We start from the raw sequence: 22,826 nt of genomic DNA on the forward strand, positions 1-22,826 counted from the left end.
TCCCTTTGATATAGGAACAGAAGGAGGAAACGAGCGTCCATTGTCGGTTGAGATGTTGGCAAAAAGAGGTTTAACACTCGTGTCCTTAAAGACTCTTGTTGTTACAATCTCCCAGGGTGCCAGCCGATCTTTCTGTCTTGCAAGAAGATGTGAGATCCTTGCAGACTGGAAGGAGAGCATAAATTTCCTTGGCCAGGGCATGGCATTTAGGGGTACTACAGATATAAGATCTATCTGGAAAAAATGAATATTTAACAAATCACGTAGGTACCCTCTAGCCATCCTCAGGTTATTCCACCTAAGTCTGGGGGCGTCATGGGAAAAAATGGATAGACATATTTTATTAGGTTGAAAAATCAAGGATTGCTTATTCCTTTGGGGCAGTGGCGACCAGCATCTTGAGCTCTTAAGATGAGTTTTCTGATCAGGTTGTCTCTTTAAGGCACTTACAAGCTGCACAGGAGATTGATGCAAATTAGATAGCTCAGTTGAGGAAGGTAAGTGGGCCAGAAGGGCCCGTGAAAGTTTGTTCAATGACAAAGAAATCCCCTCCAATTCCTTGAAAATGAAGCTTAAAGTCCTGATAACCAGTTGTATTTGATCAGGTACTAATTCATGGGCAGTTTGCCCTAATGCGTCCTGTTTCAATGGCGGAGATGTGATTGAGGGGTCAGGGAGGAAGGCTTCCCTATGGCTTCCATCCCCCGCTGAATCAGCTAGCTTTTCCAACTCTCCTTGATCATACAGAGGCCAAAAGCGGTTGTATGTTTCGACCGCAGAAACAATTACTTGCTCTGTTTTGCAATTATTAGTAGAAGGTGGGGGAGATTCAAGCTTCGACTGCTTTACTCTTGGAGGTGAGCAACCTTTCTCAGCAGATCTTGGTCGCTTGCCATAACCCATTTGTCGCTGTCTCACTAACTACGGAGGTTCAAAGTAGAGATAAACAGAGATAGAAGAAAACTTATCTGTTATGGGCGCAACTTCTCTACTACTCCTCCTCCACTACTCAACATAATCCAGTCTTCAAGGCGGTGTTACTAATCAGCTGCGGGCAGAAGGTTTGAATATCCTTGTTGATACGTATATTGGCCCCAACAGGCCAGCCGTGGGAGTAAAACAATTAAAAACTTCTAACAGAGGTAAAATAATTTAAAAGTCTAATAAAAACAGCTATAAAGACGGCTGTAAAAGGCTATAAAAGGCCATAAAAGGTTTGTAGTCCGGAGGGTTCACGAAGGAGAAGTTGTTACAGCCGCCATCTTAGCCCAGAATATGGAAGTAGCGCGGGTTTATTGGGAAAGGCTATCCTAGTTTATTTGAAGAACATGTGCTTATTTAGCAAGCGGGGTGGTTGGGGCTCTACCGTACTATATATAGGGATAGCGGATGGTTCAGGCACAGTCCCCTGAGTTCAGCTCCCGGCAAGAGTGTTTAGTATTTAACTTGAAGGCTTTTCCATCCCTGGGGGTGGAGGTTTTGTCTTGGGGGGCAGCCGCGGTTTGAGTTCTTCGCATTTCGCTACTTCAAGAGCAGTGGCCTTTTGGTTTTGGAGAAAGTGCTGCAGGAAATATCTTCCTTTGAGGTATTCCTTAGAGGCAGTTGCTTCTGGTGGTATTGGGGGTGCAGCAGGCAAAAAACCACCAGCCTTGCTCTGGGCTTGCATCGGGGTTCCTTGGTAGGGCTTTGGCTTGCCAGGGGGCCATTGCCTCGTGGACTTTATTTTACCACAGGACCTGTTCAATACCCCCCCAATCGAATTCCCCCCTTTTCTTATCATTCTTTTACGTTTTCCACCCCACCTTCCCCTGGGTTCAATCACCCCTCCCCTCGCGTTGAGTAAGCAGTTACCAGGGATTTTGCTTGCAGGGGACGCATAGCGTTGCCATAGTAGCGTTTCCTGGAGTTGAGTAGCTAACGATCGATACTTAAGGCATTGTTATTCAGCAATCCAGCAGCTGCATTTGCTGGCAGCCTTTGTTCACTCCTTTCCCTCGGGGTCTGGCTGATCACTGGTTATTGTTGCATTGTTTGCTTGGCAGCTGGGCCATTTACAGCTTCCCTGCCTTAAACAATAGGAAGTTTACCTTTATTGTAGGAAGTCAGCTTCTTGGGTTTCAGGATCATTCATCGTGGGCTCCAGGGTAATTTTCTGGATCATTAACCTTTCTTGGTTGGGTGTGGTTTAATTTCATTTGTGCTGCTTACATTACCCCATTGAGGGGCACCTGGAAGGAGGGGGCATCGCTGTACCCTCCACTGCTAGTTAGATAGTGAACTATAACCAAAGAAAGGGAAGAACTAATTGGTATTTATCAGGCCTGTTCATCACACCAAAACTGTGGATAGTATCAGTGAACTATATAATTAATCCCAGTGATTCTGTCTGTGACTAGCAGCAGTGTCCCCTGTAGGAGGCAGGTCCAACACTATCCTGGTTTAATTGCTCTAGGTGTCTAAGGAATTAAATCTGCTGGTTTTTTTTTCATTTATATGCTATCATTGCTATCATTTAATTTATGGTTGTGAGCATTCAGCATTACTTTTGAGTATTGAATCCTATGAATAATTAATTTATCGGATCAATTAGTGAAGAGTATTATCAGTTAATAATAACTCATTGATTAATAACTTAAATCAATCATAACTAACAATCCGATAATAATAGCTATACACATAGAATAATCAAAGTATAAATATTAATTATAATAATAACTAATAACTAAAGAAGTACATAAGACAGACTTTATCCGCTTTATTGTTCCTTATCTGCTTTATGGTAGCAAAACATTTGTTATAAATAAATAAATAAAAAATAAACAAATAAATAATTACAAATAAATAAATAATAATAATAAAATAAAATAAACAAATAATAATAATAAATTTATATATAGATACGAATAGTCATATATAAATTTAAATTTATATAAATATACTTACACCCACCCACACACACACACACTAACAGCTGTTAGATTAGTATTGTATAAAGTGCATCCCATGGCTCCTAAGAGAAAGCGCACGTCTGAAGCTGCACGCAATGCATCAGGGAGCACATTCCGGGGACAACAGGGCAATAGTAATAAGCAAAAGCTCATTTCCCACTTCCGCAACGCTTTTAGATCATTTATCGACGATTATGAACAACGCTTCCCTGACGTGAACCCCAACCCCCCCTCTTCTCCTGATGTCATCCCGGATACTCAGGTGGTTCCAGAGAGTTCACGATCTTCCCAATGGGACGGACTACCTAGTACATCGGCCACCCTCTTTAATGATTCTCAGTTGGCAGAGGCGGCTGTGAATTCCAGCTCAGAAACGGTTCGGACCAGGTCCCAGTCACAGGCTTCGGCATCCACGTCTCATGTTCGGGGGGGGGGGAGCGACATCTAAGTCTACTCACAATAACAATATTGTTGCCCCTAGCTCTTCTAATCGCTCACAGGACAAGCGGCCCAGGGCGCAGTCGCCTGATTCAGTGTCTTCTTCGGCGGCAGACGATGAGCAGCAGGAGGTGGAGGACGACACCGCCGCAGCGTCGGTGGAGAAGCCTTTGGGCAAGAGGCACGAGAAGAAGAAGCACATGTGTAGGAGAAGCAGGTCGAGGAAGGATGACACAGACGAGGATACAGGTACTTCTTCCTCTGAGTATGATAGCAATGCGTCCCTGGCTTCCTACTGGGGAAAAGGCGAGGAAGTGTCCGGTCTTGCCACCGGAAAAAGTTTGGGGGAACCCAGGAGTGGAAGGATGGGGCTCTGGTAAAGGATGCCACCACATCCACCTATTCAACTTCAGATGTTATACCAGGTGATCATCTATCCCCTAAATTACATGCAAAAATCTTAAATGGAGAGTTTGTTGACATGTTTAAGTTAGTTCCTCCGGCAGAGGAGTTAGGCAGGGGCGAAAAGAGGCCTTCCCATGGGAAGAGAAGGAGCAAGTACCCTTCTGTGCCTAGGACATTTGAAAACTGACTCGATGGTTTTCAGGCCTTTATGGGGACGATTGTTGCTGCCTATCCCAAGCGAGCGGTTCACCTTGTTGCTTACCTTTCGCATATCCGTACGGCTTGCGCCCTCTCAGGGGAGGCCGCCGCCATAAGCTATGACAAGAAGTTTCGAAGAAAGGCTTCTAGGATCCCGTTAGCACGCTGGGATCAGATCGAGAACGGCATCTGGTTGGTAGCTGTTGGTCCATACGTAGAGAAGAAACCAGTCGACCCATATCGATCGGCCAGGACCGAGCAAAGAAGGGATTTCAAGCGCAGGGTATGCTGGGAGTACAATAAAGGGTTTTGCCAAAGGCCATCTTGTAAATACCCACACGAATGCGAAAGATGCGCCGGGGCTCACCCTGTAACATCTTGCTTTAAGGGGGGGAAGCAGCTCTTTTGTGGAGGCCGGGGGTTCCATCATCCCAGTTCCAGGGGAGCCCCTGCGGCAGGGAACAGAAGATGAGGTAGTTCTGGAATTGGACTTTTCACCCATCAAGCTCGCCCCTCTTTGCAACCTTCTGTACTTTTACTTGGATAAAAATGCAGCTTCCTACCTCCGGGAAGGATTTTCCAGCGGGTTTAGAATCCCTATTGCAGGTTCTTTGATAGCAAAAGATTCCCCCAATCAAAAGTCAGTTAGAGAGAGACCGGAAGTCGCTGAGAGGAAGATAGCTAAGGAAGTGAGCGCTGGCAGGGTTGCAGGCCCGTTTGACAGACCCCCTATCCCCAACTTACATGAATCACCATTAGGCATCGTCCCCAAGAAGACCCCCGGGGAATTTAGGCTCATTCACAATCTTTCTTATCCGAAAGGTTAACGACGCCATCCCGCAAGAGTTATGCACGGTAAAATACGCCTCCTTTGACCAGGCAGTTAAACTAATCCGGAGTTTTGGTCGCGGGGCACTTTTAGCAAAGTGCGATATTGAATCGGCCTTCCGCCTTTTGCCAGTGCACCCCAGTGACTTCTGGTTGCTGGGTTTCAAATTTCAAGGGAAATACTACGTTGACAGGGCCATGCCAATGGGCTGCGCAGTAGCCTGTTCGGCATTCAAAACTTTCAGCACATTCTTGGACTGGGCCTTGCGTTTTAGGACCAATACCATTGGGGTACGCACTATCTAGATGAGTTTCTTTTTGTGGGAAAGTCCAACACGGGGGAATGCGCCTCCTTGCTTGGGGCCTTCTCAGCTCTGGCCCAGGACTTGGGTGTTCCCCTCGCAACCGAAAAGACCGAGGGACCGGCCACGCGCCTCACGAACCTGGGTATCGAGTTGGATACAATGGCCCAGTCATCCCGCCTACCTGAGGAAAAAATTGACGCCCTTAAAGAAATAATCCGAGACGCCCTTACCCTAAGGAAGATCACCCTTAGACAAATTCAGTCCCTATTAGGTCATTTTAACTTCGCTTGCAGGGTAGTTTCCCCCGGTCACCCCTTTTGCGCTCGTCTAGCCAGGCTGTTAGTTGGTCTCAGACACCCACACCACAGGGTTCGTCTGCCCAAGTCGGTTAAGGCCGACCTGGAGGTGTGGATTACATTTTCGGAAAACTACAATGGGATATCATTATGGCAGGATGTTTTAAATTTGTCATCAGACTTCCGGGTCCAAGCAGACGCGGCTGGGTCGCTAGGCTTTGGCTTGTACTTCAGGGGACGTTGGTGCACGCAACGATGGCCAACGGGATGGCAGGGTCAGGCCATCACGCGGGATCTCACCTTTCTTGAGTTTTTTCCTATAGTGGTGGCCGTTCACATCTAGACGGAGGAGTTTCGAAATCGCCGCGTATGCTTCAGGACCGACAACCTTGCAGTGGTGAACATTCTAGCCAGGCAATCATCGCAGTCTCCTCCCTTCTGCGGGCGTTCGTTCTCCGTTGCCTTGAGTACAACATAATATTTTCAGCCAAGTTTATTCCTGGGACCAGTAATAGCCAATGCCTTGTCTCGCTTTCAGATATCTCGCTTCCGGTCGCTAGCACCTGGTGCACAACCGTTGCCAGAACCCTTTCCGGAGCACCTGTGGAACGTTGGAGACGCAAAGTGATTCAAGGAGTATTAGCGTCTGTCGCACCCTCCACTCTCAGGTCCTACAAGAAGGCCTGGTGTGATTTCCTGGGTTTCAGGTCTGGGTTATCTGGGCGGTCGCATAATGAGCCACCCTCCACTGACGATGTTCTTCAGTACCTTTCCCATCTTGATGATTTGGGACGTGCTCCCAAAACCTTAAAGATACACGTAGTAGCCATCAGCTTCTTTTCTAAAGCCACATTTTCCTACGACCCGTGCAGCGACTTCCTGATCCGCAGAGCTATTGAAGGTTGGGGCAGGTCACGACCCCCCAGGGCCGTGGGCCGTAAGCCAATTTCTTATGGGTTGCTATCTCAATTACGCACGAAGCTCAGGTCAATTTGCTGGAGCAGGTTTGAGGCCCGCCTCTTTTCTGCAGCGTATGCCATCACCTTTTTTGGCGCTCTGAGAGTTGGCGAAGTGGTTGTGGAAGCTAGCGCAAGGGGTTTAACGCGCGGCCTCCTTATTGAGGACGTGCAGCTGTCCGAATCGACTTTGACCGTCAGGATACGCCAGTCCAAAACTGACCAGGCTGGTAGGGGGGTTCTAGTTAAGCTGACATCGTCGGCTCAGAAGGGCCCATGCCCGGTAAAGGACACTAGGCGGTACCTCCACCTTAGACCACCTGGCCCTGGTCCGCTCCTGGTTCACGAAGATGGGTCACCTTTGTTGAGACACCAATTCACCAGAGTACTTCGCAAGGCTATTGAGGCTTGTGGTCTATCCTCCCAGGAGTACGCTGCGCACTCATTTAGGATTGGCGCCGCAACCACGGCTGCATACCTGGGGTTACCGGCGGACAGGATCAAGGAAATGGGCCAGTGGAAATCCAATGCTTATAAGTCTTATATTCGCTAGTACGCGACCTGCCGCTTTACCCTACTTACATGCCTTTTCTTTTCTTTTACCCCCAGCGATGCTCAGAAGAAGCGTGTGAATTTGCGGCCGCAGCATAGTTCATTGGGCCCACCTACGAGCGGTGAGCTGCGGCCTGGCACCCAGTCTTGGCCTTCCACTTGGGGTTCGAGTTTCCTGGTTTTCGAGAAGAGGCATGCATTGGGAGGAGCTTATGCCATAGCTGTGGGAGAAAGTAGCCAAGTTCAGCCCTCCCGACATCCTTGTGATTCATTTGGGGGAGAATGACCTCGCTAACAGAAGGAGTGTGGTCTTGTTGTGGAGCATAAAAAGAGACTTGAATCCATTTGCTGCCTGGTGTCCCAGAACGACGGTGTTCTGGTCCTCCTTCCTGAAAAGAACTGTTTGGCGTGGTGCGCAAAGCTGTATGGTCATTGAAAGAACCAGGAAACTCGTAAATCGGGCAGTAGCCCGTTGGGTGCGCTTTATGTATGGCCGAGTCATTTATCATGACCGTATCCAGATCGGCGACCAAGCTTTATACCGGAATGACGGTGTCCACCTATCGGATCTGGGGAACGACATTTGGTTAGCTAGTGTCATCAAAAGCATCTGGGATTGGTTGCAGCTTTGAGGGTATTGGCGGCGAGCCTTTGGCTCGGGTGGCGGTTAGGCATTGGAATAATGTGTTGTGGTATGTCGAAGTGCTAGGTGTGGCCATCGCCTATGCCTTCAATTTTTAGGGGTATTCCGTTAAAGGAATCTGGCGGTCGTGTATTCTGTCCGATGCCTGCTTGGCGGGAGGCCATGGCACGACCCTCGGTGACAGCAGGGGTGAGCCTATAGTTGGATTAGCATCAACAGGCTCCACCTACCGGTGAATAAACCCACTTGTTTCGATCCAATGCCTAAGCCAATACCTTTTTCATTGCTGTAATCAATAAAGTTGTGGCCTTTTCTAGCCCATCAACCTTATATCACGTGTCCTTGTGTCTTCATTTCACTTCACGGGGGTCGGGTCCTCGAACCACAAAGACTCTCCTCCCTGAAAGGGAGGGGAGTGGTTGTGGACGGGAGCCCGAGCGCCACCCAGCAGGGGGCGTTGTCCCCTGCCTCCAGCTCACCTGGCTGGCGCTCACGCCCCCCCCCGGTGGCCACCCAACCAGGTGCCGCGGAGGGGGCGTGTTCAGCAGCCTTTTGCTGCAGCGCCAGCCACTCCCTGGCCTCATTCCTCTTCGTCGTCCCCTCGCGAGTCACCCACCCTCCACTCCCTTTTAGTTGGGGCTTGGGTCATTGGCCTTGCTATGGACCTTAGGTTGGTCGCCCTGGTTGCCCGGGGGGGCTGGTAGGAGTTTTTCCATTTGGCATTAGGCTTTTTGGTTTTTTCACCTACCTCGTAGCAATCGTCACAACTTTTGTGGTATTGTTGGGTAGGTTAGGCATTGGAATAATGTGTTGTGGTGTGTCGAAGTGCTAGGTGTGGCCATCGCCTATGCCTTCAATTTTTAGGGGTATTCCGTTAAAGGAATCTGGCGATCATGTATTCTGTCCGATGCCTGCTTGGCGGGAGGCCATGGCACGACCCTCGGTGACAGCAGGGGTGAGCCTATAGTTGGATTAGCATCAACAGGCTCCACCTACTGGTGAATAAACCCACTTGTTTCGATCCATTGCCTAAGCCAATACCTTTTTCATTGCTGTAATCAATAAAGTTGTGGCCTTTTCTAGCCCATCAACCTTATATCACGTGTCCTTGTGTCTTCATTTCACTTCGCGGGGGTCGGGTCCTCGAACCACAATATGATTCTTGAATGCTTTATATGCTTTGACCTTATCATACCATAAATATGCATGCCATCCAAATACATTATTAAAACCTTCTAAATCCAAAATGTCTGTGTTTTCAAGAAGTAGCCATTCTTTCAACCAGCAAAAGGCTGCTGATCCATAATAAAGTTTAAGGTCTGGCAGGGCAAATCCACCCCTTTCCTTTGCATCTGTTAATATCTTAAATTTTATTCTGGGCTTCTTGCCCTGCCAGACAAATCTAGAAATATCTCTCTGCCACTTCTTAAAACAATCCATCTTGTCCACAATTTGCAATGTCTGAAATAGGAACAACATTCTCGGCAATACATTCATTTTTATCACAGCAATTCGGCCTAACAGTGAAAGCTTCAAATTTGACCAAATTTCTAAATCTTTTTTCACTTCCATCCAACATTTTTCATAATTATCTTTAAATAAGTTCCCATTTTTGGCTGTCATATTAATCCCCAAGTATTTCACTTTCTTTACCACAGTCAATCCTGTCTCATTCTGAAACCTATCTCTTTCGATCGGTGTTAAATTTTTCTCTAAAACCTTAGTTTTCAACTTATTCAGTTTAAAGCCTGCCACTTGACCAAATTCCTGAATTAATTCTAAAACCCTTTTGGTACTAGATTCTGGCTCCTGTAACGTCAATACTAAGTCATCTGCAAATGCTCTCAGTTTATATTGTTTAGCTCCGACCTGTATACCTTGAACCAACCGGTCCCTTCTAAGCATGTTTAGCAAAACCTCCAGGACCGATATAAAAAGCAGTGGGGAAATTGGGCACCTATGTTGAATTTTTTAATTGATTCGAAGGCCTCTCTGTTAGTGAGGCAGTAGTCTACTGTGCTGGCTCCATTTGTATTTATGAATGTGTACTTGCCTTCTCTGTCCCCGGGGAATGCCCCATTAGCAATGATGAGGTCAAGACTTATTTGTAAAAAAGCCAGGCAGAATCCAGCATAGTTGATTTGGCAATCTTTTGAATGTCTACGAGGGGGTGGGTTTAGAAAGAGGGCGCTATTTTCCTTTAGATCTCTTAATATTGGGAATTTTATTTCCAGGCTATCATCATTTGAGCCTATTCTGGCATTCATATCTCCCATTAGGTAAAAAGGCGATCCAGGGTGCCTAATTTGTAGGGAATAAAGGAAACTATGGAATTTACGCCACACGCTCTCTATCTGTGTTTGCACTGTATATGGTGGGATATAAGCTGCAACAAGAATGATACTCTTGGATTCCAGATGCAAAGTGATCCCCAGTGCCAGGTGCTCGAAAACTGAGCACTCAGTAACCTGTGACGCCAATTGAGTGGAAACCAGACTTACTAGGCCCCCCCTTGGTCGTCCCCTTCCGAGCGGTTTAGAGGCCTTGATTTCATAGGCGTCGTAACCGTCGAAAACTATGTTGTCAGTTGCCCAAGTTTCCTGCAGCATTATTATGTCAAACCCCATTATATATTCACGAAATGGCTCATCCCCTACTTTGTTGGCCCAACCCGCTATGTTCCATGAGATGAAGTTAAGGCTGCTCGTTCCATAACTGGGCTTGGCTTCATTGTGATGGGGAAATTGTTATCAGCTCTCCCACTGGTTCGGAAATGATGCAACCGTTCTTAGGATATGCACGGTGTTGTTGTTCTCGGGGTTGATTTGCAGCATTTTCCCGATTTCCCAGCATCGACGGTGTTTTCTGAATTGCTGGGACCATCGGGGGGTCTTCATCAAAGACAATTAAATCTGTCTCTGGCTTTCTATGTGTCCCATTTCCCTTGGGAGGGGCGTCACTTGGCATTGGCTGATCAGATTCCAGCTGGAGTAGAGTGGTGAAACTCTGGATCTGCCAAAGGCGCTTCTTGGCCTTTTGGCTAAGATCAAGTGTAAAGGGAAATAAATATCTCACACAGAAAATTCACAGGATGTATACGCCTCTTGCAGAAGTAAAATTTATAAATTAAGTACTTATGAGTGAAAGTCAAGAAACCAGTGGCTATTAAATTAAGGATTAAGATCAGAATTGTTGTAATTGGATTAATCAAGATCAAGGAAGCAGAAAGAAATAAGATCGGAGTACCTTGAAATTCAACACTGGGAAGTCACTCAAAATTGTTTAATTTGGTATTTGAATAATTGACATTTTAATTGTATTGTAATTTGGTATTCTAATAATGCAGCTCTTATTGGATAATGGTAAATGAAAATTAATAAATTTTATTATACAGAAGGGAACACAAAAACTCCACAGTAGAGCCAACACTCCTTGTTTTGCTGTACTCAGGAGCCCTGAACGTCCTCTAAGCAGCTGTCTCTGTAAACTGAAAACTACCACCAACTTGGGTGTCTGTGCGACGTTTCGACGAGGTCTCACTCGTCATCTTCAGGCTGGTGCTTTCGGCTTCTTGTTACTGGAACAGAGCAGAGTCTGGTGTTTGAGTTCCTATAAATACTGTTGAGGGGTGTGGTGTATAGCCTCCAACGTTCTGGGCAGAGAGGAAGTTCCTAGATTAGTGTGTCTTTTCTTCTTTTGTTCCTTAATTACTTGAGGGATATCTTGGGTGATTTCATGAGTGATATTCTGAATACCACTGGGTGGGTCATTAAGTGTAGATTAGTTGCTAAAGCTTTCGTGTCTTGACCTCTTGAGCTTGTGAAGAGTTTTTCTGAGAAGATGGCTGTGCTGCATTTAGTTGTGCTCTGGCTTGGCTTCGTGTATAGGGGCGAGCTGTGGTTTTGTGCCTTGTACCAAAACCTGCATTCCTGTACCCGTGAAAATCTACGAAAGCAAATATATATATATACACACACACACACACACACACACACACACACACACACACATATACACACACACATATATATACATACATATATATATATATTCAGTTTATAGAAAAGCCATTGCTTCTTAGAACAAATATACTAGAGATCTCACATAACCAGAATTGAACAGGTTGGTTCAAGTCAATGGGAAATTTAGAGCCTTCCCACCACATCCCAACCCTTGGTTCTTCAACCCACTTGCTCTTCTTTGCCTGTCCATACCCTTGCTGCCAACAGCATGCAGGTCCTCATGTCCCTAAGTGTTTTGCATAGCCAAAAGGAACCTTGCCTCACAGAAGTTGCTTAATTAACATGGTTGCTGCTCCCTGAGCAAGCAGAACATATGGCTATTCATTGGCACTACCCTAGCCCCTAGCACAGCTGCTGCCCACCCAGCTCCCCTAATAGTAGCCACCCCACATCTGACTTTTTGCATTACGTCTTTTAGATTGCAAGTCTGTGGGCAGGAACTGTCTTGTTCTTAATCTGTGTAAGTGCTTAGTAAATCTTAGTATAAATATAGTTCATAAGTGCCACTCAAACAAAAGGATCAAGTCTAGTCACGTCTAATTAAAAATCCATCATGTAGCTAGCTATCCTACACTTTTAGTAAATAGCTCCAATGTGGCATTAAATACACATATTTGTTAGGATTTTTATCACACCAGCTGCACAGAGAGCAGCACAATGGTTGTTGACATCATGTGAGTGTCTGAGAGCGTGAGACAGGAAGTCTCAGCTTGGTCTCAGTACTGTAAGAAGTTACTTTTGCTTCTGAGTGAAGTGTGCTCTTCCGTACTGCTGCTCAGGGAGAGCAGACACGCTCATGGAAGCTCTGTGTATAGACAATGTAAATAAAGTAGTTTAGAGCTACGAATTGTCTCTTTTTTCTGCAATGAGATGCCAGAAGACGAGTGTGCTCCTCTCAGGAGGGAGGGGTCGCTTATTACTGGTCTCTCTGGACTGAGGGAGATTTACAGCCAGAGGGTGACCACCGGAGAGACGCCTCGGTGTCTTGGGAAGGTGGCGGCCTTCCCGGGCATTTTTCCAACAATATTTTCCCCCATATATGTGCAATTTCATATTCTGTAGGTTTTGTTACATTATGCTTTTTGCCATGTTTCAAATCTCTCACCTATTGTGCACACATAGTGCCTCTTTTCCACTCTGAATATTTCACTCAAACCAGTTTAGTTAAGCCCTCATTTTAAGTGGGGGTTTTTTTCTTGGCAGGTGAATGAATTGTTGCACTTCTACAGTAGCAGTGGTTCAAGCAAAATATTATGACTACCACAGTATCTCACTTAACGGTTGCACTGATGTAACATTCACCTTTAACCATTCCTTTTTGTTTAGAATCCATGCTTCCAGGTTAAGTTATGGGAAAAAAATGCATGAGTAAGCAAAGACCCTATGGCTAGAAATTAGGAGAAAGGCCATGATGGTTGTTTAACAGAAGGCTACAATAATCTTTACATTCACATTTTTACATTAAATTAGAATCATTGTCATACATTCTTAATTGTTTTAAAGCTGTGTTTCATTTGGGGTCTATTTGACCCCTGCATTATATTAGTCAAGTGCTATTCACAAACCTACCTCTAAATATTGAATGTTCTGCAGAAGCTGGGGAAAGGTCTGCAGCTGTCCCAACGAAAAGAATTTATGCTTTTCACTCTCAGCTAAGCTTTCTGCATTGGAGCTGCATACAGGAGGAATCAACTTTGTATTCCTTTCCTATGGAGAAAACAAAATGCCAAAATTAAACGACTCACGGCTACATTTCTAGATTATAGAATCATAGAATCATAGAATCATAGAGTTGGAAGAGACCACAAGGGCCATCGAGTCCAACCCCCTGCCAAGCAGGAAACACCATCAGAGCACTCCTGACATATGGTTGTCAAGCCTCTGCTTAAAGACCTCCAAAGTAGGAGACTCCACCACACTCCTTGGCAGCAAATTCCACTGTCGAACAGCTCTTACTGTCAGGAAGTTCTTCCTAATGTTTAGGTGGAATCTTCTTTCTTGTAGTTTGAATCCATTGCTCCGTGTCCGCTTCTCTGGAGCAGCAGAAAACAACCTTTCTCCCTCCTCTATGTGACATCCTTTTATATATTTGAACATGGCTATCATATCACCCCTTAACCTCCTCTTCTCCAGGCTAAACATGCCCAGCTCCCTTAGCCGTTCCTCATAAGGCATCGTTTCCAGGCCTTTGACCATTTTGGTTGCCCTCCTCTGGACACGTTCCAGTTTGTCAGTGTCCTTCTTGAATTGTGGTGCCCAGAACTGGACACAGTACTCCAGGTGAGGTCTGACCAGAGCAGAATACAGTGGCACTATTATGCCTCTGTCAACCCTAATCCCAATTTCTTTTTTCTTTTTTTAAATAATTTTTATTAACAGGCCAATCACATCACATTATCCAAATCACATTAGTTCCAAATTTTGTTGGGGGTACCCATACATCAAGCTCCAAATGAGTGCAAAGCTCCGAAAGAGTCCAAACATCACTTATATTGCTGCTTTAATTAAACAGTTCTATCCAGTTCAATCCAGATAGTCCTTTATTACTTTCTTCATCTTCTTGTTGTTATCGTATATTCCTTTCTTTATGATCTCTGATAATTTTCACAAGCAGATTGAAAACAGGCATCCTCTGTGTAGGTTTTGTACTCTCCAAAGATCATATCGCTCAGGGACAGCCGCTGTTCAAAGCTTCCTTAAAAAAATTAATCTTCGGTCTGTCCTTTACTTTTCTCAGACTTGCCAAGTATATCAGGAGGCTCTGTCAGGTCAAGATTGCATTCCAACATTCCTTCTCATTCCAATGGTCCTGATTCTCCTCCCCCTGTCCTTCTTTCTCCGGCAAGCCTGTCTTGGCGAGACGCCATTTTTTAACTGTGTCATAGAATTTTCCTCCGTTCTCACCGTTCACCAATCCTCTCTCCAGCTATAATCCATCCCACACAGTTCTTGAATTCCTGCTTGTGATTAGTAAAATGCAACGATCTTGTTTCTATCTGGGGTGGAGGGTTATTAATATCATATCGTGCAAAGAAAAAGGGTTTTTTCCTCCACCCCCCCCTTCATTCCAAACATACAGTCTCTTAATGGTGATTCATCAGAAGATTTACTTATCCGTCCGTCACTCCCGGTCACAGAGATCCATTAATCAGCAGTCTTATTTCTCGAGCGTTACTTGATGTATGTGCTTCAGCTTCATTCCAATCATATGTTTCCAATTATAATTCCGAGCTGAAGCTAACCAGCACACGCTGATTGGAATCGGCGTCAGGAAGATCTGACTTCATCGAGGGCTCGTGCCAAGTGACTGGCGCCCCCATCTCTCAGATCAGGGGGTGCATTGTGGACACCGCTGGCAAGGCAGCCCCCCATCTCCTGGGGGGGGGGTAGGAAGACTGCATACTTCCCATAGCAGCCTCTTAATTACCTCGCATGGGTCAGAGAGATGTTATTGTCGGCCATCTTCCAACGCGCCACCTGGTGGCCCCACCCTATTCCCAATTTCAGCTATCATATAATCTTCCAAATCTTTTCTAAAGTTGTGCCTTAAGTGATTAATTTTCTTTACAATTCTGTGTAATTGTAATGTTCAGGTGGAAGAAGAAAACCAAAGAATATTTCAAGATTGGTGAGCTTTAAATATTCAATAAAAGGTTTACACTCCTCCTTAAAGTCTGCCTCTTCCTGATCAGAATTATAATAATAATAAATGTGTGAGCTTTTACATATTGCATTCCATTTATAATGTAATTGAAAAAAATAAATGACCAGAGAGCATCTGTTGCTATAGCAGGTGTGAATCGAATAATAATCAGAACAGGAGTCTACTAAAAGCATCATGTAAGCTACTCTAAATATGGGACGCGGGTGGCGCTGTGGGTTAAACCACAGAGCCTAGGACTTGCCGATCAGAAGGTCGGCGGTTCGAATCCCCCTGACGGGGTGAGCTCCCGTTGCTCGGTCCCTGCTCCTGCCAACCTAGCAGGTTGAAAGCATGTCGAAGTGCAAGTAGATAAATAGGTACTGCTCCGGCGGGAAGGTAAATGGCGTTTCCGTGCGCTGCTCTGGTTCACCAGAAGCGGCTTAGCCATGCTGGCCACGTGACCCGGAAGCTGTATGCCGGCTCCCTCGGCCAATAAAACGAGATGAGCACCGCAACCCCAGAGTTGGCCACGACTGGACCTAATGGTCAGTGGTCCCTTTACCTTTAAGCTACTCTAAACTTTTTCAAATATGAAAATATAATAAAGTTATTCAGCACTACCATCAGGAAACCCTTTCCATATCTGTGAGTGGACAGAGATTCTCATGCCATCATTGACACTAACTAGTTGTCAATAAAGTAAATAAAATTAGCATGCACAGTTGTAGCCCAATAACTGCATTCAAACTATCCCCAGCAACAAACCCTCTTCAGAGATTGGGGATACTCCATGTATTTTAAAGTTAGCTGGGATGCAGATGGTGTTCCATGAATTTGCAGTTTTATGTTGTCAATTGCTGTTTTCCACGGGTGTGAAAAAGTCCTAAATGACATCTGGCAGAGGAAGAAAAAGAAGAAGGTTGGTTTTGTTGAGATTAAGTTCCTTTTCTGTGGCAAATGGAGGGTATCCTCAAATGGGTTGACTCTGCACTTACTCCAACAGGCTACACAAATCAAACTTTTTACTGCCATCATGTGTGGAAGAGAGCCTCTCCACTTTGGGGACATAGCATAACAAATTGAACCATGAATGCTCAAACTGTCCTTGATAGAAGAGGGACTACAACCCTTAATAGCAAAAACAGCAGACATTGGGGGAAAATTGATATCGGTGATATCAAAACCCAAATAGAACTGAGAGCATACAACCACCCCCAACTCTTCCCAGCAATGAGAATCACCCCTCCAGGGCAGGTAAGCTATCATCCATCCAGTGTGGAAGAGGAACTTTGCATACTAAGTCCAATGTTCTATTTACCTACAGTGGAGGAGGCTACCATTGAATGGGATGTTCTATACCAGCCTTGTTCTCAACAATTAGCCTGGTACCATAAAAAAACTAGGAATTCCATGCAGATGAGTGAGCTAGTTGGTGGTGAAAGGACATGTAGCTCACTCCTTACCCAGCAACTTTGTTTTCATGTTTGCTGTGGAGGAAAGCAAGTTTCTTCCTTCATTACAGAGCAGGCTGACAAATCTGGCAGTCTGCTTTAAAAAGACACAGCAGAATGAAAAAGGTAGCTCAGCCGATCCATTGGCAAGATCAACTCTGTGCTTCAGGCTTAGTAGGAGCAGCCCAGTAGGGGTATTAAGCCCACCAGTGTGGCATCCTGCTTCTCCAGGGACCTGACTTCCAGCTTCCCAATACTTGTTTTGCCCATCACAGACAATGTCATATTCGGCTGTGATGACAAAAAAGCAAATTACAGGGCTGCATTAAAAGATACTGGTCTGGTTGAAGATATTTGTGAGCTTGCCCTCTTCAAGTGTTCATTGTGGAGGGTTTTTATCAGCAAACCTCAACAAAGTTTATTGGCAGAGGAGAACTCAGTGCAAGAGTAATAAATGTCAGTTAAGACGACAGCTGGCTGCTCAATTTAATTTCTGCTTTGATTTGGCTAAGCTATATGGGTACACCCTTACCATATTTGGAGCTGGCATTATTTCGTCAAGGATCTTAAAACAGGAGTAAAGAATCTCCAGTCTGTGGGTCCATTTTGGATTGACAGGTAATTTCCCCCAAACCATGCCCACCTATCCATCAGCTGGTGTTGCAAAGCAATAGGATTAAACTTGGGCTCAATTATCTTATGACCGGGTGCTAATCCTGCTCAGTTCAGCCACACTCTCTGGTTCCTGCTGGGAACAGGCACAGGCAGCCAAATACAAGCATTGAGAAAGGTAGCTGTCCCTCTTCCAGCCATCTACAAAAAGCAGCTTTCTTAAGTGTTTTTTTGCAGATCAGATGCAAGAAGGCTTTCTCATGTGTGCAGCAATGGCTGTAAAATACTGTCAGATGGCTGTTAATTTGTTTTTGTGACTGTGTGGAACCCAGCTCAGCTGATTGATTGTGCGACTGCAGAAATGGATAAAAGCCCCCCATCCAAACAATGACTATCATCATTGCAGGTAAGAAAAAATAATAATTTTAATTGTTATCATCTACAATACTGTCTTATTTATTTTATAGTACATTGATTATTGCTTTCATTTTATGGATCAATGGTCGTAGATAGTAAAATTCATGTTGAATTGCTGTTTTAGGTTTTTCTTTTAAAACGTCTGCAATGTATTAATTTGTTTTGCATTACTTTCTATAGGAAAGCGTACCTTGGTTTTGGAATGGACTTCCACAACAGATTAAGTTTGAGAACCAAGGTACCACTGTACTTCAAAAGTAACTCATGAAGGATTTTTTACAGCTATTATTGTCTGATAGAAATTACAACCATCACATGACACCATTGGCTTCACCTTCGTTATTAATTTAATATTAAGCAACGTGATATGCAAAGTTTAAGAATGCAGTTATGTGTACACCAGTTCCAATCTAACCATTTCTTCCTCATCAATGAGTAGTTTAATAATCTGGCAACACTGAATTCAGATGCCTAGTCTCTCAGCGCAGATCTCCCAGCACAGCACAGATCTCATTTGAAAGCATCCTCACCTTTGTTTTTGTAGGCAAAGTTATTGTTACCATTTCAGGAGCAAAGCTCTTGTACTTCCATAGCAGAGTCTGCAGAGAAGAAACTGATGTCTGAAAAGAAATAAGAGTTCGATGTTGTTGCACTTGATAATGTTCAAACATAGTAGCTGAGAAACTATGAAACCCACGGCATCAGTGGTTTTTTTTCTGGGGGGTGGGGGACGCATAGCCCTAAACATTGTGTGAATCTAAGTTTGGCCTCACTGAGGGGCAGTATTTCAATATGAGTAGGAAAATGAGAGTGCCCCTAAACATTTCTTTTTTTAGAAAAAAGCACTGCACTGCATTAGACATAGCAAATCTCTAGCCATGACCCTACTAATAGGAGATGGAGGGCTATACCAATGTCAAGCAAATGCTGCTGTGACAGACAGCAAGCCAGACCAGAATATGGTGATGCAGTCCCTCAGAATTCCACCACTGTTGGAGACTTCCAGTTCAATGCAGAGGCTAATGGTGGTGAGCTCTGTGTTGTCCGCTTAAGGGATAATAATAATAATATTATAATAATTTATTATTTGTACCCCGCCCATCTGGCTGGGTTTCCCCAGCCACTCTGGGCGGCTTCCAACAAAGATGAAAAATACACTAAAATGTCACATATTAAAAACTTCCCTGAACAGGGCTGCCTTCAGATGTCTTCTGAATGTCAGGTAGTTGTTTATCGCTTTGACATCTGATGGGAGGGCGTTCCACAGGGCGGGCGCCACTACCGAGAAGGCCCTCTGCCTGGTTCCCTGTAACTTGGCCTCTCGCAGTGAGGGAACCGCTAGAAGGCCCTCAGAGCTGGACCTCAGTGTCCGGGTAGAACGATGGGGGTGGAGACGCTCCTTCAGATATACTGGACCGAGGCTGTTTAGGGCTTTAAAGGTCAGCACCAACACTTTGAATTGTGCTCGGAAACGTACTGGGAGCCAATGTAGGTCTTTCAAGACCGGTGTTATATGGTCTCGGCGGCCGCTCCCAGTCACCAGTCTAGCTGCCGCATTCTGGATTAGTTGTAGTTTCTGGGTCACCTTCAAAGGTAGCCCCACGTAGAGCGCATTGCAGTAGTCCAAGCGGGAGATAACCAGAGCATGCACCACTCTGGCGAGACAGTCTGCAGGCAGATAGGGTCTCAGCCTACGTACCAGATGGAGCTGGTAAACAGCTGCCCTGGATACAGATTTGACCTGTGCCTCCATGGACAGCTGTGAGTCCAAAATGACTCCCAGGCTGTGCACCTGGTCCTTCAGGGGCACAGTTACCCCATTCAGGACCAGGGAATCCTCCACACCTGCCCGCCTCCTGTCCCCCAAAAACAGTACTTCTGTCTTGTCAGGATTCAACCTCAATCTGTTAGCCGCCATCCATCCTCCAATGACAAGGTTCAGGCAAATAGAGCCTTGGGGTGATCACCAGGGCTCGGCGCACCCCTAACCCCCCCCCCACGGAGGAGTGGGGGTCCTAGCGGTCCAGCGGAGCGTGAAAACTCGCCCCCCTGAATCCCCCGGGGGAAAGGGAAGGGGCTTGAGTCCACTCACGGCTCCAACGCACTCTGTTGCTGAAGCCACACACCATCACCAGAAGCAGTGGATCTTCCAATTAGAGGTAAAAGCCAAATAAAGACAATTAGGATTAAATTGACTGATTTGGCAAAATGGAAGTCAAAAAGGAAGTCAGCTTCTGATTTCTGCGGGCAGGCTCTGCAAGGGACGGTTTTGTGAATGGGAGACAAAGAGACATTTACAGCCATGGAGATTTAGCAACAATTTGACTTAAACTCTGGGAACTGTTTCCTTCTTTTGGAATATATTAGAAACAATTGTGTCATGTTGCCTTTTGGAAAAAAGGATACAAACTGACAGCTGGAAAGAATTTGACAGAATGACAATTTTGGCAGAGTAAGAAGTAAAAAGGCTGGGAGGAAAAGGCTGTGGCACTAAGTCCAGACCCTGGAACATGTAGGCAGAAAAGGGGCTAAGCAGGAGAACTCTCTACCACATTGAGGGAGAAATCCCTAAAGAACGAAGGAGAGCCTGGAAAAGCCTTGGAATTAACACCAGTGGCTACTGAAGACCAGGGGGTTTAAGCAATATTACCTGCCAAGAAAGAACTGAACATTCCAGCATATTTGGGACTTATACATTAAGCCAAAAAAGTTGGAATTTGGATTACAAAATATTAAAGAAGATTCTATATGGATTTGGATTTGGACATGCACGTCTAGTATTGGATGTATATTGTGGATTATATAGAAAGATGGACTAACTTTTATTGGTCACCACTACTTGGAAAAGGAAGAGAAGTATATGTTTTTATATTAAGTTTGTCTTTTTTGATTGATTTGATCTGGAAATGGGGTTGGGTTCTTTCTTTGAGGCCTGGAAGTGAGAACTGTTATTTTCTGTATGTCACAGATTTAGTTGGATATTTCATGTTGTTTTTGGTTACTGCTTTGAGAGAGGGGGAAGGCTGTTTAAAGGGAGGCTCAGCTAGAAACTCTGACGAGAGGATATTCGATTTACTGCCTCATATACAATAAAAGAAAACTTTGTAAAGATGTTCTATAGGTGGTACTTAACACCAGTTAAGTTGGCAAAGATATACAAATTGAAATCCAACCTCTGTTGGAGATGTGGTGGAGAAATAGGAACAACAATACATATGTGGTGGAGGTGTGAGGAAATTAAGAAATTTTGGATAGTAGTACACGAAGAACTAAAGAAGATGTTGAAAATATCAATAACAAAGAAACCAGAGACATATCTCCTTGGATTGATAGATGATGAGATACCACGGGGGGGGGGGGGGAGAATTTTTCAATATGCAAGTACAGCTGCTAGAATAGTGATTGCTGCTAGGTGGAAGTCACAAACTATGCCCACAAAGGAGGAATGGATTTGTAAACTAAATGAATATTTAATTTTGGTAAAATTAACTGCTATAATAAGAAATCAGTCAAATCAAAAATTAAAAAAGGAGTGGAAATGTTTTGATGAATATATGGCAAAATATTGCTCAAAAAAGATATGCTAATATGCCTAGATTAAAATGTGAAGTACTGGATGAAAAAAATTAGTAAGGAAAGATAATAAGAATATATAGATGATTTGAGAAGATTGTAGAATGCAAAGATTAATGTAAATTGTATAATGTGGAGGAAATCGAGTGGGGGCGGCGGGAAGGAGAAAAGAATAATATGATGTATTAAGGAAATAGAAATGTATAAGTATGGGGGGATGGGGAGGAAATGGTGTTGGCTTTGGTACATCTGTATTGTAATGTAATATGTGAAAACCAATTAAAAAAAAGAGAGGAAAAAAATAAAGGGAGGCTCAGCTTGGGAGTGGGAAAAACACTTTCACTTCTGGGCTGAGTCAGGAAGTGCAGGTGTGACCTTGAACAGTTCAAAATAAGTGTTCAGAACTGTGGGGAAACTGTTGGTTTAGATATGGTGGGTAAACAAGAGCCAGGAGCGGCGACTAGGAAATCTGTTGTGGAAAAAAAGACGCGCAAGTGTGCAGGAAGAGGTGTGATGGCCTGGGATTAGGACTCAGATGCTGAACCTGAGGGATCCCAGCCTGCACAGGATTCCCCGCCTCCAGAACCAGTTGAGCCAAGGCTGGGGCATGAGCCTGAAGGGTCCTCACCTGTGCTGGATCCTCAGGTGCAGGCACCAGCTGAGTCTGCTCTGGCTCCTGAGGTGATGGAAGACCCATTGCCTGCAGGTGTTCCACTCTCAGCCCCGTCGGATAAAGCTGAGGTTGCCTCTGGGTCCAGTAACCCTCCAGCCTCTTCTGAGCTGCAGAGGCTCAGGGCAGAGAGGCGGAGGGAACGAAGTTCCCGCAGGAGGAGTGCTCACCTCCAGGCCAGGAGAGGTGAGTCACCAGAGGATCGGGGCTGCCCTATGCCTTGGGGCAGATAAAAGTCGGCCAGCCCCAGTTGCGGGAGCAACATTGTTGGTTGCTAGTTTGGCCAATTTGGTACTTGCAAGTAGTTCTACTTATATTACAATATCTAGCTAAATAATCTTTAAATTTCTTCCAGTCGTCTTGGTATTCCTCTTCTTTCTGATCGTGGATTCTTCCAGTCAGGTCGGCCAGCTCCAAAAAGTCCAACATCTTCATCTGCCATTCTTCTACTGTTGGTATTTCTTGCAATTTCCAATTTTTAGCCAGTAAGATTCTTACAGCAGTGGTGGCATACAAAAACAATCTAACATCCTTTTTGGGCAATTCCAATCCTATTATTCCAAGTAGAAAGGCTTCTGGTTTCTTAATGTATATTTCAACATTTTTATCATTTCATTATAAATCTTTTCCCAGAAGTCTTTCACCTTAGGACATGTCCACCACATATGATAAAAGGTACCTTCTTTTTCTTTACATTTCCAACATAAATTATCACTCATATGATAAATCTTTGCTAATTTTACTGGGGTTAAGTACCATCTATACATCATTTTCATAATGTTTTCCTTTAACACAGTGCAGGCAGTAAACTTAACCCCTTTCTTCCACAACCTTTCCCAATCTTCCATCATTATATTATGTCCAAAATC

At 44.8% G+C, this 22,826-nt stretch overlaps 1 protein-coding gene across 1 annotated transcript in view; it reads right to left on the reverse strand.

Moving 5' to 3' along the window:
- The window catches only part of LOC309523256 (centromere protein I-like), a gene marked incomplete at its 3' end in the record, with an annotated part of 77,658 nt that extends 59,340 nt beyond the window's left edge, over positions 1-18,318 (reverse strand). The window contains exons 1-3 of the mRNA XM_082207042.1: positions 18,245-18,318; positions 16,000-16,128; positions 13,161-13,298 (exon numbers count right to left, since the gene is read on the reverse strand). Coding sequence (XP_082063168.1) covers positions 13,161-13,298; positions 16,000-16,128; positions 18,245-18,277 — 300 coding nt within the window. The 5' untranslated portion in view covers positions 18,278-18,318. The remainder of the gene's footprint in view (positions 1-13,160; positions 13,299-15,999; positions 16,129-18,244) is intronic.
- Between the last annotated feature and the right edge of the window lie 4,508 nt (positions 18,319-22,826).

The sequence above is a fragment of the Podarcis vaucheri genome (genome assembly GCF_965113315.1).
Source record: "Podarcis vaucheri genome assembly, chromosome: W".
Lineage (NCBI taxonomy): Eukaryota > Metazoa > Chordata > Lepidosauria > Squamata > Lacertidae > Podarcis > Podarcis vaucheri.